At 43.1% G+C, this 13,755-nt stretch overlaps 1 protein-coding gene across 19 annotated transcripts in view; it reads left to right on the top strand.

Moving 5' to 3' along the window:
- ASPH (aspartate beta-hydroxylase) overlaps nucleotides 1-13,755 on the top strand; it is a 221,653-nt gene that overhangs the window by 18,136 nt on the left and 189,762 nt on the right. For 3 of the 19 annotated variants that reach the window (XM_077270549.1, XM_077270556.1, XM_077270565.1), the window contains exon 1: nucleotides 6,758-6,912. The exons of 13 other annotated variants lie outside the window; for them this stretch is intronic. In XM_077270549.1, the coding sequence (XP_077126664.1) occupies nucleotides 6,897-6,912 (16 nt within the window). In that variant the 5' untranslated portion in view covers nucleotides 6,758-6,896. Of the gene's footprint in view, nucleotides 1-6,732; nucleotides 6,913-13,755 lie in introns of those variants that run through there. 3 more of the 19 variants (XM_077270559.1, XM_077270560.1, XM_077270562.1) reach the window with 2 other exon arrangements.

Below are 13,755 nucleotides of genomic sequence, written 5' to 3'. Positions count from 1 at the left end.
TGTGTGTATATATATATATATATTTTATACATACCAAAGCTCCCAACCTACAAAGGGAAGTCCGTTTTTGTTTTTTTTGCAAATATGTAATGTATATATTAGCAAATAACTTCCAAACTTGAGAATACTCTTTTTAACTAATTCTGCATCCAGTAGTACAATGCAACACACTGTTAGGCCTGGCGGAACGCACCAAATATTAATTAGAGACGATACGTTCGCAGTCCGGGGTCCACCGTGCAGAAAAGACACCTGCTGCTCGGTATGAAGGAAGCGAACCCTGTTGCGTCACAAGGCCGCGATACCGCACAGAGAGCGCAAGCAAGGAGTCACAGGACTCTGCCCTGAGACTCAGGGGAAGAGTTCATCTAGACCTCTTGCGCTCGACACCGCTATGGTGGTGTCAGGGAATAAACTAAAGAGTGCGTGCAGCGCCGCTCTGGCGGACGCCACTAACCACACTAACTTCGGCCAGGAAAGCGCACTATTTGCGCAGGCTCGCTGCACTGGCGGTCGCTGCTAATAGACGCTGTCTCTTGTGTTAATTGTGCGGGATCGCACTGTCAGGTGCTAGGTAGCTACACCATTCGCGAGCAGTCAACAACTCTAGGAAGGGGAATGATTCGGAGCTTTCATACATTGACAGGCATACATCCACACACACGTTAACAGGTTTACACTAGCGCATGGCCGAACGACCATGCAAACCTTTTATAGCAGTAGCGCTCCTGGACCTTCTGGATGGTCCAATAGGAGTCGCAACAGGACCTGAGCATGTGACCCCCGACCTCCAATGGGAGGTCGTCCCGTGGGCATGCTCAGAATGGGAAAAGCAGGACTTAGTCCCTGAAATGCCTGCTCGCTGCTGATCAGTGCTGACTACAAAGGCAGAGCCTGGAAAGGCAGCAGTAACCAAGCGCACCGTATCAGCCTGAGCCAGACGCTGGGACCTACGTCTCTGCTGAGCAGGCTCCACTGCGGCTGGAGAAGAGTGGGAGACCGCAGCGGACATGGTTCGAGATTCCCCCTGTGCAGCGGCGGGAACTCGACACCTAACACACACACTGCAGTTAATTATTTGTACCTAATTGCAAAAATGATTTTTAGCTCGGATTACATGCATATGTTTGAGAAAAAGATAAAGTCACCACATGTGGACAAATTCTATAAATCCCAAATGTTAGGACATTTATAAAACAATTTTCCAGCAAAAAAAATATAGCCAAATGTCATTTAGATATTAATATCGTCCCATTAGTTCAGGTTCCCCATTCCTCTGGTAGCCGCTGCATTCCGGCTCCTAGCCACCATCACAGAATTGCGGCAGCTCATCTATTATTTAGCAACCGCTGATGCACGTACAGTCCAGCCTGTCTCCCCGTCAGTCCCTCTACAATCCTGCAGTTAAGAGACCTATGTGACCATGATGTCACCAAAGGTGCTCAAACAGCCTTAACCTCAGAATAGAAATGCTGGGGGCCCTGAGTAATTACCCAGTTTGCCGCCCCCTAATGCCAGTCCTGACTGTAACTGGGGATTACTTTTGGAGTAGGGCTTATATTTTACGCATACTACAAAAATGTTGTAAAATCATGCTAGGGCTTAATTTCAGGAAACGTCTTATTTTCGGTAAAACACGATAGTTCTATATTTGTAAGTTATAGAATTTCCTATTTAAAGATACAATAACTTAGAGCTTTGTCCAAGAAGATCCACAATTACATTGAACTGCTCTGTTTATATAAATGTGAGAAAGCCAAACTCGTTTAATGGCCCATCGTGGACTATAGTCCTATGGAAAATTCTTTAGGATGTAAGACGTACCTGTTTCTCCCCGAGTCTGTCCTAGATTTACTATTATAGGAATACAACGTATCACATCTGCAAAGTTTATAGGTTAGTAAATGTTATATTTAGTATAATAAAAAATATCAAAGGAAGCGCTCCATAGTGTAAAACCAAAGGGCGAGCTGGGGGTGACAAGGCCGATTTTTATTTGGAAAAGTGGAACAATTGTTTTCCTCTTGTAATCCGTATTTTTACAGCCGCATTTATTAATCAATTACACCAGCGCCTTCAGTTTCCTATGGTACAGAATTGTAATGTATCCATAAAAGTCGGATGCTATACTGTGCAATCTGATTGTTTGTTTTTTGTCCTTGAATGGGTGAGTCTCTTCTGATTTCAGCACGACAGATTTTTTTTTTCCAGACAGAATCTGTGAAAAAAATTGCATCTTCACCGTTTCATTGAAAAACATTGGGTTAGTGTGCTACCCGATTAAAAAAAAAAATAAAAATCTGTTCGTACTTGTACGATTTATACTCTTGTGTGCACGAGCCCTAAAGCTGAATATACCAATATCCACCTGTAGAACCATCCAAGGGTCCGTTTGCTGGGAAGAAAAAAAGGCAGAAACTGGATTAGAATCAGCACCGCAAGTAGGTGGGACCAGCGCCACAAGTAGGTGGTCCAGCGTTGCATGTAGGTGGGACCAGCGCCACTTCATGAAGTAACCTGATCAGTTTGGAAATGCGGTGTATGTTTTAATTTCATAAAGCATTTTTTTTTTTCTGCAAGCCTCTGGTTACTCCTATGGGCCGAGCTAACCAGCAACACTTTTTTTTTTTTTTAAATAAGTTTTCCACAATGCTGACACTTAATAGAAAACTTAATAATATAATATTATTATTCTTTCCCTGTGTTGTTTGACTGGGGTAAGAAATGCAAACAGTCATGTTGGGAAACATCCCCTCACTCAATACCTGTTTCTTTTGTCACTTGAATACCCTTAGGCTATGCTCCTAATGAATGGGAGAAAAACACAAGAAAAATGAGGCAAAATCATTATTTTACACATTTTTCACACTTCTTTTTTTTTTTTTACTTTTACAATGGTAACCAGGGTAAATATCGGGTTACTAAGCGCGGCCCTGCACTTAGTAACCCGATGTTTACCCTGGTTACCCGGGTGCTGCAGGGGGACTTCGGCATCGTTGAAGACAGTTTCAACGATGCCGAAGTCGTTCCCCTGATCGTTGGTCGCTGGAGAGAGCTGTCTGTGTGACAGCTCCCCAGCGACCACACAACGACTTACCAACGATCACGGCCAGGTCGTATCGCTGGTCGTGATCGTTGGTAGGTCGTTAACCTTAAGTCCGAATTAAGATGTTCTTAAAGCATAGCCTGTGTACGGACCTTGAAGTACAGATTGATCACAAGTCTCCGGACCTGAACTCGACAGCATTGGGTAGGCCTAAGAAGCTGTCAAGTTCTGGTCAGAAGACTCAGAGGCCATGCTTTTGGAATGAGTGTGAATGAGGCCTAAATTGTGTTAACAATTATTAGTGGTCCAGCCCTTCGTGGTCCTGTTTTGTTTTAGTAAATCCTGGATCCGTTACTGGCATTTTGTACTTCAAGTTCAGTGCAGTAATTGTTTAGTGGTCACATGCCCATTTGATCCCAACAAAGTACAGAGATTGGCATGGGATCAGTAAGACAAATAATGTGTCTTTTTTTTTCCCTCCCAAGGCTGAACCGCTTTACAATCTGCTTTTGCTTTTACATATATCTGTCTTTGTTGAATTTGCATGTAATGATCACTATTTGCTTGTAGTGGTTTCAAAAAATTTTATTTTATTTTTTGTCCTACTCGTCATCAGACATCTGTCAAAGACCTTGATGGATTACCTATTCTACATGGCTTACATAACGCATGTCATATGCTGTAAGGTTCTTGCATTCCTTCTAAAATAAATTTAGAGTAACTCACATGCTGCATGGAAATGACGGCTCTAGTGTCCGCTGGGCGCATCCCTGTGGCGAAGTGTCCTAATCATTCTGGTTTTTTGACAGGTAGTGGACACTTCATATAGCTGTAAAGAAGCACTTTCAGCTAGGTATCTTGTGCCTCTAATTATTGGGTTTCTCTGACACCTCTCACTTTTGCATTCAGAGATGGGAGGGTCTGATGACATTGTGTCCAAAGGTGCCGTAGGGAACACTAAAATCCCACATCCTAGATATCAATGTTGCAAATTTTTATTCATTACATAGTGGAATGGGTTGAGAACAATAAAACATAAAAATTATCAACGTAAATCACAACTAATATCCCACGGAGGTCTGGAGTTGGAATGATTCTCAAAATCAAAGTGGAAAATGAAGTTACAGGCTGATCCAACTTCAGTGGAAATGCCTCAAGACAAGAAATTGATGCTCAGTAGTGTGTGTTTGCCTGTATGATCTCCCTACAACGCCTGGGCATGCTCCTGATGAGGTGGCGGATGGTCTCCTGAGGGATCTCCTCCCAGACCTGGATTAAAGCATCCGCCAACTCCTGGACAGTCTGTGGTGTAACGTGACATTGGTGGATGGAGCGAGACATGATGTCCCAGATGTGTTCAGTCGGATTCAGGTCTGGGGAATGGGCGGGCCAGTCCATAGCTTCAATGCCTTCATCTTGCAGGAACTGCTGACACTCCAGCCATATGAGGTCTGGCATTGTCCTGCATTAGGAGGAACCCAAGGCCAACCGCACCAGCATATGTACTCACAAGGGGTCTGAGGATCTCATCTCGGTACCTAATGGCAGTCAGGCTACCTCTGGCGAGCACATAGAGAGCTGTGGGCACTCCAAAGAAATGCACCCCACACCATTACTGACCCACTGCCAAACCAGTCATGCTGAAGGATGTTGCAGGCAGCAGATCGCTCTCCACGGTGTTTCCAGACTCTCACGTCTGTCACATGTGCTCATTGTGAACCTGCTTACATTTGTGAACAGCACAGGGCGCCAGTGGCGAATTTGCCAATACTGGTGTTCTGTGGCAAATGCCAAGCGTCCTGCACGTTCTTAGGCTGTGAGCCCAACCCCCATTTGTGGACGTCGGGCACTCAGACCATCATCATGGAGTCGGTTTCTAACTGTTTGGCAGACACATGCACATTTGTGGCCTGCTGAAGGTCATTTTGCAGGGCCCTGGCAGTGTTCCTCCTTGCAAAAAAGGCTGAGGTAGCCGTCCTTTTTTCTGGGTTGTTTCCCTGCTACGGCCCCCTCCACGTCTCCTGGTGTACTGGCCTGTCTCCTGGTAGCGCCTCCAGCCTCTGGACACTACGCTGACAGACGCAGCAAACCTTCTTCCCACAGCTCGCATTGATGTGCCATCCTGGATGAGCTGCACTACCGGAGCCACTTGTGTGGGTTGTAGAGTCCGTCTCATGCTTCCACAAGTGTGAAAGCTCAACCAACATTCAAAAGTGACCAAAACATCAGCCAGAAAGTATTGGTACTGAGATGTGATCTGTGGTCCCCATCTGCAGAACCACTCCTTTATTGAGTATGTCTTGATAATTGCCAATAATTTCCATCTGTTGTCTTTTCCATTTGCACAACAGCATGTGAAATTGATTGTCAAACAGTGTTGCTTTCTAAGTGAACAGTTTGATTTCACAGAAGTTTGATTTACTTGGAGTTATATTCTGTTTTTTAAGTGTTCCCTTTATTTTTTTGAGCAGTGTATAGCCTTAGGATAGGTCATCAATATCAGATTGTTGGGGGTTTGCTACCCGTCATTCCCCCCCATCAGCTATTTTGAAGCTCCGTCAGTTGTATATAAACCTTGTGCAGAGCTAATACTGATCTTGGGTACTGTAGCTCAGCTCCCATTCACATCAATCTCCTTTGAAATGTGATGCTGGAGAAGGATGTTATCAATACCATGGATGGCAAGAAGAACAAGCAAATCAATTTTGGAACAAATTAAGCCAGACATGTTACTCTAAGCAAAGGATTACAAAGCTGCAACTTTCCTACTTTGCTCTCTTCTTATGATGTCTAATTACTGGAGAAGGACATCATGGTCGGAAGACTAGAAGGAACAAGGTGAAGATGAAGACCAGCAAACGGATGTCTTGATAGACTCAAGATAACGGCAGAGAAGGCCCTGGTGGACCTATCAAGGCTTGCACAAGAGCGATCTTCCTACAGAGAGTTCATCAAGTTGCCATGGCTCGAGATCAAGCTGAAGGCCGTTATTATTATTATTATTGTTGTTGTTGTTGAGAATGGCCACTACACGGTGCGCGGAGCTGTGCTGTTCCAGCTTTGTCCACAGTTAATATCCAGCTGGCGCTGTAAAACACTCTTCGCTTCTTCGCTGGGGCTGCCAGGTATCATACTCCCACCAATTTGATATTGATGGCACTAGTACTGGACTTCCAGTTTTAAACCAGAGCCAGAACAACTATATCTGCTGCATTGGTGGAAATCTAGACGTCTGACTGTATTTCCCTTTTATATCTTTCATTGTTGATTGATTGTTTAGACTGGCAAAAGAAAATGCCAGCAGAGCGTTTAATTCTGGGCAGATTCTGCAACGGCTGCTGCTTAATCGATGCTCTTTCCCAGTAAATGGATTGCTGGAATCTGTGTGGTCTGGAGCCAGCTGTACTGCAGCCCGCTCTAATTCCCTCTCCAAATAGTTATGGATTATATGGTGCAGAGCTGATTGACCGGGTCTGTCATCGTCTGCTGCAAGGTGTGTGCACAACAGTGGCGTGCTCTCGCTTGATGTCGCCGTCTCCTAGGACTTCGCCTTTGTCTATGGCTATGAAGGAGTTAAGGCTGTGCAGAGCACTTGTTCCCTAGCCCAGGATTTCCATATGAGTGCCTGCAAGAGTTTGGCTTTGGAAGGCAGGACTAATAATAGATATTCAGCAGCTTTGCTGGGCAGGTCTAGTTTCGGAATCCAGCTGACTTAACTGTGCAGAGCCATTCCACCCCTGCTGGATGGGGGACACTGGGTCTCGTCTTGGGTTTTATCAGTCAGAAGAAGCAGAGTGATTTTCTGGAACAATTATTTTGCTGATGTTCGTGGGTGAAGAAAGCTGACAGCATGATGGAGGATACAGGTACTATAGATCTATAACCTCATATAAGTGTTTAGGTTACAAACCAGGCTTGGAGGAAGAGAACTCCAGCCAGTTATGTTGTGTGCTACGTAGTCCATCAAACTGGCTTTTATAGTTTTAATTTCTACATGATATCGAGGCTCCGAGAAGATAAAGGGAGAATAAACAGTCTGAAGTCCATAAATCTATAGGTTTGGTTTTTGTGACCGGTGGCCACCTATGGGCCCCCCCCCCCCCCCCGCTCTTCTCCAGACACACAAGCCACAACTGTTTTAGTTCATTTGATATCTCCTATTGCTTTCTTGTTTTTTCATGAGGGTACAGGTCGAGCCTTGGGGCACATTCCTATGCATAGCTGGCACTCCACGTGGAAGGCTCTCCATAACTTGCTCCTCAGAATGGTGTCGTCTTCTATTTGGGTCTTTAGATTGAATCCTCAGTTCTGCTAATCAAAGACTTTGAAAATTAGATGATTTTTATAACTATCTTCTCGATCTATATCGCATCATCCTTGTTTTTTTTGTTGTTGTTTTTTAATGGGACTAGGAAGAAACTTAAAATTAGAACGGTGTCTTCTGATGTTACATTTGCTGGCAGATTGGCTGCTTATGTCAAAATAGCATCATGAAAGCAGAGCGTTCTCCAACAGTCAGCAAAATACACTGCGCCGAAACAATTCTTTATAAAGTCAAGGGTCGAAGAAATAAAAAACCTGACCTTTTTGTGTCTGTGCTTACTGGCTGGCACATTTTTGTAAGAAGTTGAGTAATTTTTGTTTCTTCACTCGTGATACTTTATCCAGATACATTTGTCATGTCTTTGCCCGGCTGCACCATAATGAGCAAATGTAATTCATGGGGTTGTCTTATGAACCAAGTACATTTTAATCAATAGATCTGAATAATAATAAGTTCCACTATTGGGTGTGTTAAAAAAAAAATTCCTGTGCTGAAATAAGCGAATACATGTGCCCCTGCTGTGCCTGATCGTGCGCTGCAGTACATGATTGATACATACTACAGCTTCTGGGCAGGGGAGGAAGTATAAGTTCCTTAAAAGTGATTAAACAAACTAAACAGCGGCTCACAAGCTGCTGCTTTTTGAGGTAGCACCTTTGCTTGCCTGTTTTATCACAGGAGCCAGTGTTTTTGCCACGTCTCCAGCTCGGGTCATCCTAAATCAAGTCAGTGATCCAGCGGTCGTTGAGCTTATGATGTCATTTATGATGAGCTCAGAGGGCTGTCAATGCAGCAGAAACACTCGCTCCTGTGATAAAACAGGAAGGGAAATATGTTACCTGAGAAAGTAGCAGCTGCGAGCCCCTGCTGTTTCATCTGTATACTCATTTATCATAAGTGCTTAGCTCCTAGCCAGGGGAAGATGTATACCTACATATCGATTAAATGTTGATCCTAAACTTGCCAATTTTTGAAGCTCCTCGCTTGTCAACATGCTCCAAATGTTGCAGATGGCACAAATGTCCTTTTAGTGTGATATGTTTGGAAAGATTCAAGCCTTGATTACTTTTTTCTCTAATACGGTGCAATAGTTTCATTTTTGTCTCTTACGTTTGGTGTAATGAACTATTTCCATATTGTGATAACCCACCTATGTGATGAAAAATTAGATGGGACTGGGTTTTTCCTGTTTTTGTTCTTCACTTAAGATTAAATGTTAATGATCTTGCAGTCTGATAAATAACCAATCATTAGAAGGGGACATGCCCACAGGGACCGCTGTGTGCCATTCATAAAGGTCTCATGCACACGCTACAAAGAGCGTCGTGAGCACTTATATTTATGCTGCAGATATTACTGGGGATTTCGCACTTTGCTATGTGAATGGTGACATATGCCACTTTACCAAACCAATTTTGCGGCAATATTTTCTGCTGTATTTAGCACTATGACATTTCTGCGGAAGGAATTTTGCAGCTGAAATGCCACGTTGGATGTATACACAAAGGAAATATACAGCAGAATTTTCACTGGTGAAGTGAAATGTCTTGAAATTTGCAGCATGAAGCAGATATCCTCATGGAGATTGCACCCTTTGTAATTCTTGCATGTCAGCGGTGCCAGCTCATTGCATATCTGCATTTGTGACTGAGGAGAGAAGGATTGGGCTGATTAAAGTTTAACGAAGAAAATAAGCCAAGCCAGGCATTGTCTTACAGCAACTATTACTCTATCGTGAGCCAAGTGTTCATGTGTTTGGTGGGAGTCTGGAGGAACTATCTCCTTTATGGCCATCCCTATAAAGAAATAAACTTCATGCAAAGCTCCTGAGTACAGATATAAGTTTTGGCACCTTTTGTTGAAAATGGCATTCACCAAGTTCAAGACTTTTCGTTTCGCACCTTTTCAAGTGTGTAGAGAGCTTAGTCTGGAGATTTTCATTTAGAGGATTACCGGTATATAGTTTTTGCACTAGAAGGCGACTGTACTCGTCTTAGTGAATATCTTCCAGAATTAAAGGGAATCAGTCATCAGCTTTTTCTATGGCATCTGATAGCAGGATAATATAGAGACAGAGAGCGTGGTTCCAGCAATGTATCACTAATGAGGGTCTACAGAACCGGTCTCCATTATGCAGGTATTGTTTCTATCCAAACTGTTGAACGATAGAGGTCAAACTTCATCCAGCCAACTTCAGACAGTCGTACTGAGCGTTTGGGGTTTGTATTACAGATGCACCAACCGTTCTCCTATATAATATTTTATGTAGATGTACAAGGGAATCTGTAAAACCACTTGAGATCAAGAAATGGTATCCCTAATATACTCCCGGAAGCACGATCATGTATTATGGCGGCTTAAAAGGCGGCCTTAAACTTTTTTGATGTAAGAGGAACCTGACCAGTTGATGTCGGTAGTAAAAAGAGCTCAGTCCATCAGGTGTAGATACAAAGACTGCAGAGCAGATAATTCCATGTGTGTTTCTTGTTTTTTTGGTTGTTTTTTAAGCGCAACTTCTTCTTTACCACTAATTCACACAAAGATGTTTGTGAACGTAAGCAATTCCCATCATTCTGAATTTGGAGAGCTGTCGTTGTCTCTCTGCTTTGGTTAAAGGGTTGGTCCGAAAACTATATATAATCCTAAATGCCTATCTATTGTTATCTTTAAACTCTCTTCTAATATACTTTAATTAAAAGGTTCCCTCACTGCACAAACTGCTTTTTTATTTTTTTTACGACTTCCTCTTTGAGGCTTTGTTTCAGAATCCCAGTGCATCACTTCACTTATGGAGGACTAGGAGGAGCTGGTCTCTGCTTTTCCAACACACCAAGTATTCTCCTTACAACATACACTGACAGTGCACTCTCTTGCTGGCTTGTTACTTCTGATCAGAGTGAGTGCACTGTTACTATTGACGAGATCCTATTTATCATCCTTCAGAATTTACAACTGACGTATGCTCCGTAAAACAGGGACTAGCTCAGACCCTGAAACCGGACATCACTGATACCAACTGATTTCAACTCCTTTGACTATCCCAGCATGCACTGGGATTCTCAAACAAAGCGTCATCAAAGAGGAAGTAGTCAAAAAATAAATGAATACAGCAGTTAGAGTTGTGAAGGAACAATATAACTTTTTAATTTAAAGTATATTAGAAAGAAGATTAGATTATGATATTTAATTAGGCATTTAGGATTCAAATACAATTTAGTTTCGGTTCAGCCCTTTAATATCAGAGTTAGTGTGATTCATGATCTTCAAACCTGTCCTGAAAACTTTTCCGGTGTGGCAGGAAGCATTCTCCTGATGAGTCTCCTAACACAGGGTGATAGGTATCGGTGAAAGGGGGCTTTCTTGGTCTGCAGAAATATTTAGGTGGGCTGTGTATGTCACATAACATCCACGAGTGGAAGGTTTTTCTTGTATTTTATACTACTTGGGAAAATACAGTTTGTAATAGTATTGATAAAATCTTCAACGGATGTTTAGCCATATGATGGTAAGGGTTAAGTAGAACACATTGTGAACCTCAAAGGCATGTATTCAGACTCCATTACTAAACTATGAGTGTAGGGCTTATCCTAAGATATTGTTTCTACAGCTGTCTCTATGGACGAGTACTCGCACAAAGGTTTCCTCAGATAGTTTGATTCTACTGTAGAGGCATGTATGAAGATTCCAGAAGGTTTATTTTCAAGCTGAATCCTTGTAATTATGCACAAGTACAGTAGCAGCAGCTGTACCAGCTGCCGTAGATAAAAAAGACTATTCTGAACCAGAGCAGCAAGACATGTAGCGTCTAAAGATGGCATCCAAACTCACAATGTGGGAGAAGGTGGGTTGCTGACATCAGAGCTAGGGAGGGTACGGGGGGGAGGGGGGGAGCAGACAAACGCTAAATGGCAAACCTTATTTTATACCAACACAACAGCAACAATACAATACTGAATGATTCCTAAGTCGTGGGACATGACAACATGAATTGTTCATTTGCAACAGTGATAACATTGAATAAATAACTATTTCATGCAATTTTGTTGATGTTCTAGTATTGCAATAAATTAGTTGTTATTCAACGATTTGAGCATCTATGTTCCTGTACATGGGTGATCGACGACTTCTCTCAATACAACACTTTGGCAAGTCACCGCAATATGCAGATAATCTACACTGGGTCCTGTGACCACCCACTTGTGCTGTGATTGCTCAGGAATCACAGTGTCACGATTTGGCATTCACGTGGAGTGACTGCAGACTTGTCATTTCATCCTAGTAAAAGCCCCCTTAGCGATTTTGATCCAAACCCATAGCACCAATTCCTGAAAAAAACGTAGTCTCCTCTCCAAGTACATCAGTGATTGCTGGCCTCCCCATAACCCGGTCACCTACTCACTGGTTAGTACCTCTGTATGCCTAGAACCCCTCCCCCACCCACACACATCATTGTAGTGATTCTCTTATCCAATCAGTTAGTCATTACAATTCACTTTTTGTCTCCGTTGCATAGATTCTTACAATCCTCACATTTGCCAAAAACCGTGTATACTCGTGTGTAAGCCAAGATTTTCAGCACAATTTTTTGTTCTGAAAGCACCCCCTCGGCTTATACACAAATCACGTTCCAAAAATCTGGTGGAGCAGCAGGTGACAGGAGCCGGCGGCTGTTGCGCAGTGACAGTTGCAGCCGCTGGCAAACAGAACAGATCATGCTCGCCCTCCATCGCTGCATCTCCTCCCTGCATCTCCGTTGTCCCGGTGCTGGTGGCTCTCATCTCCTGTGCTCAGCGGTCACGTGGTACCGCTCATTAAGGTAATGAATATGGATGCCTCTCCACTCCCATAGGCGTGGAGCGCATATTTATTACCTTAATGAGCGGTACCACGTGACTGCTCAGGAGAGGAGAGGCGTCGGGACAACAGAGATGCAGGGACGGAGATGCAGGCGTGAGAAGGGTGAGTGTGACAGGGAGGGAGGGGCAATGTGAGCCATGCATACAACCATGGCATGGGGGAGCTGAGCCATGGGGGGGGGGGGGGGGATGGGGAAGCCGGTGCCATGCGGACCGTGGGAGCTGAGCAATGCGGGACCGGGGGAGCCACATACCAGGACAGGACAGGGGGAGCCACATACCAGGACAGGACAGGGGGAGCCATATACCAGGACAGGACAGGGGGAGCCATATACCAGGACAGGACAGGGGGAGCCACATACCAGGACAGGGGGAGCCACAGGACAGGACAGGGGGAGCCACATATAGTAAGACGGGGATGAGGGAGACAATGCATACATGCTTATACTCGAGTCAATAAGCTTACCCAGTTTTCCATGGCAAAAGTAGATGCCTCGGCTTATACCCTGGTCAGCTTATACTCTTGCATATAGGGTATATATTTTTTATATTGTATTAATTTGTCTGTTATGTATTGTGCGTGTTAGTGTTGTTGTTTTTATTTTGCGTAAAAATGTATAGAATGTAAATTATAGCTTTTTTTTTAACCTCTTTTTATTTCTAATAACTGTTGGAATGTATAAGGTTTCAGAATTTTATTTTATTTTCTGTGAGAGGGTACGTTGCTGTCGGCTATATTTGTCTGTGACAAAAGTACTTCTTTGTCCTCAGAACTCGCCTGCGTGGTATTGAGAGTAAAATTCTCTGTGCTGACAGCCCGGCCTCTGTGAGATCTGTGTTACAGCCACATATGGTTATCTTTACTGCCTTTCCAGAAAATAATGTATACTTGTTAATATTTCAACCCTAGAATAAATATGAATATTAAACCTAATGTTATATGCCTTCTTTATGCCTGCTCTACAGCTGACTGTAACTTTTCGGCCACCCGCTCTGGCTGATAACAACAGGAAATAACATAATCCAGTATATTGTTAGTACCCGTGATCTGTGCTTTATCTGACACATTGTGAGGTCTGAGAACCTCTAGAAACATTGAAATACATATGTGAGATTAACATTAGCAGTTCTTATGTAGGGTGTTATATATATATATATATATATATATATATATATATATATATATATATATATATATATTTATTTATTTTTTTTAATTCTTGGCAATCATTTACAATTGTTGTAAAAACAAAGTTAAACAACAAAGCTATTGTTGATTATTGATCACAAGACTGTGAAAATCATTGGTGTCTGTGGCTCTTGCTGAAGCAGTCGTTGCGAAACGGTTGTGCTCATCCCTGAGCCTTTCCTCTCTATTTTTAGACTGATTCGACATTGGAGGGTCTTCACACTTCTTTGGGGTCAAGAGTGGTCTGGGACTGTGCATATAATGTTTCCTGCCTGTCAGGGTGCGTTTTTTGGTCTTTATGTAAACCCAGTGAATTGGGCCTGTTCTTTAGATGTCATAT

This window comes from Ranitomeya variabilis, chromosome 6, assembly GCF_051348905.1.
Source record: "Ranitomeya variabilis isolate aRanVar5 chromosome 6, aRanVar5.hap1, whole genome shotgun sequence".
Classification (NCBI taxonomy): Eukaryota; Metazoa; Chordata; class Amphibia; order Anura; family Dendrobatidae; genus Ranitomeya; species Ranitomeya variabilis.
The sequence above is the reverse complement of the archived record's forward strand: the minus strand, read 5'-3'. Positions and strand labels throughout refer to the sequence as shown.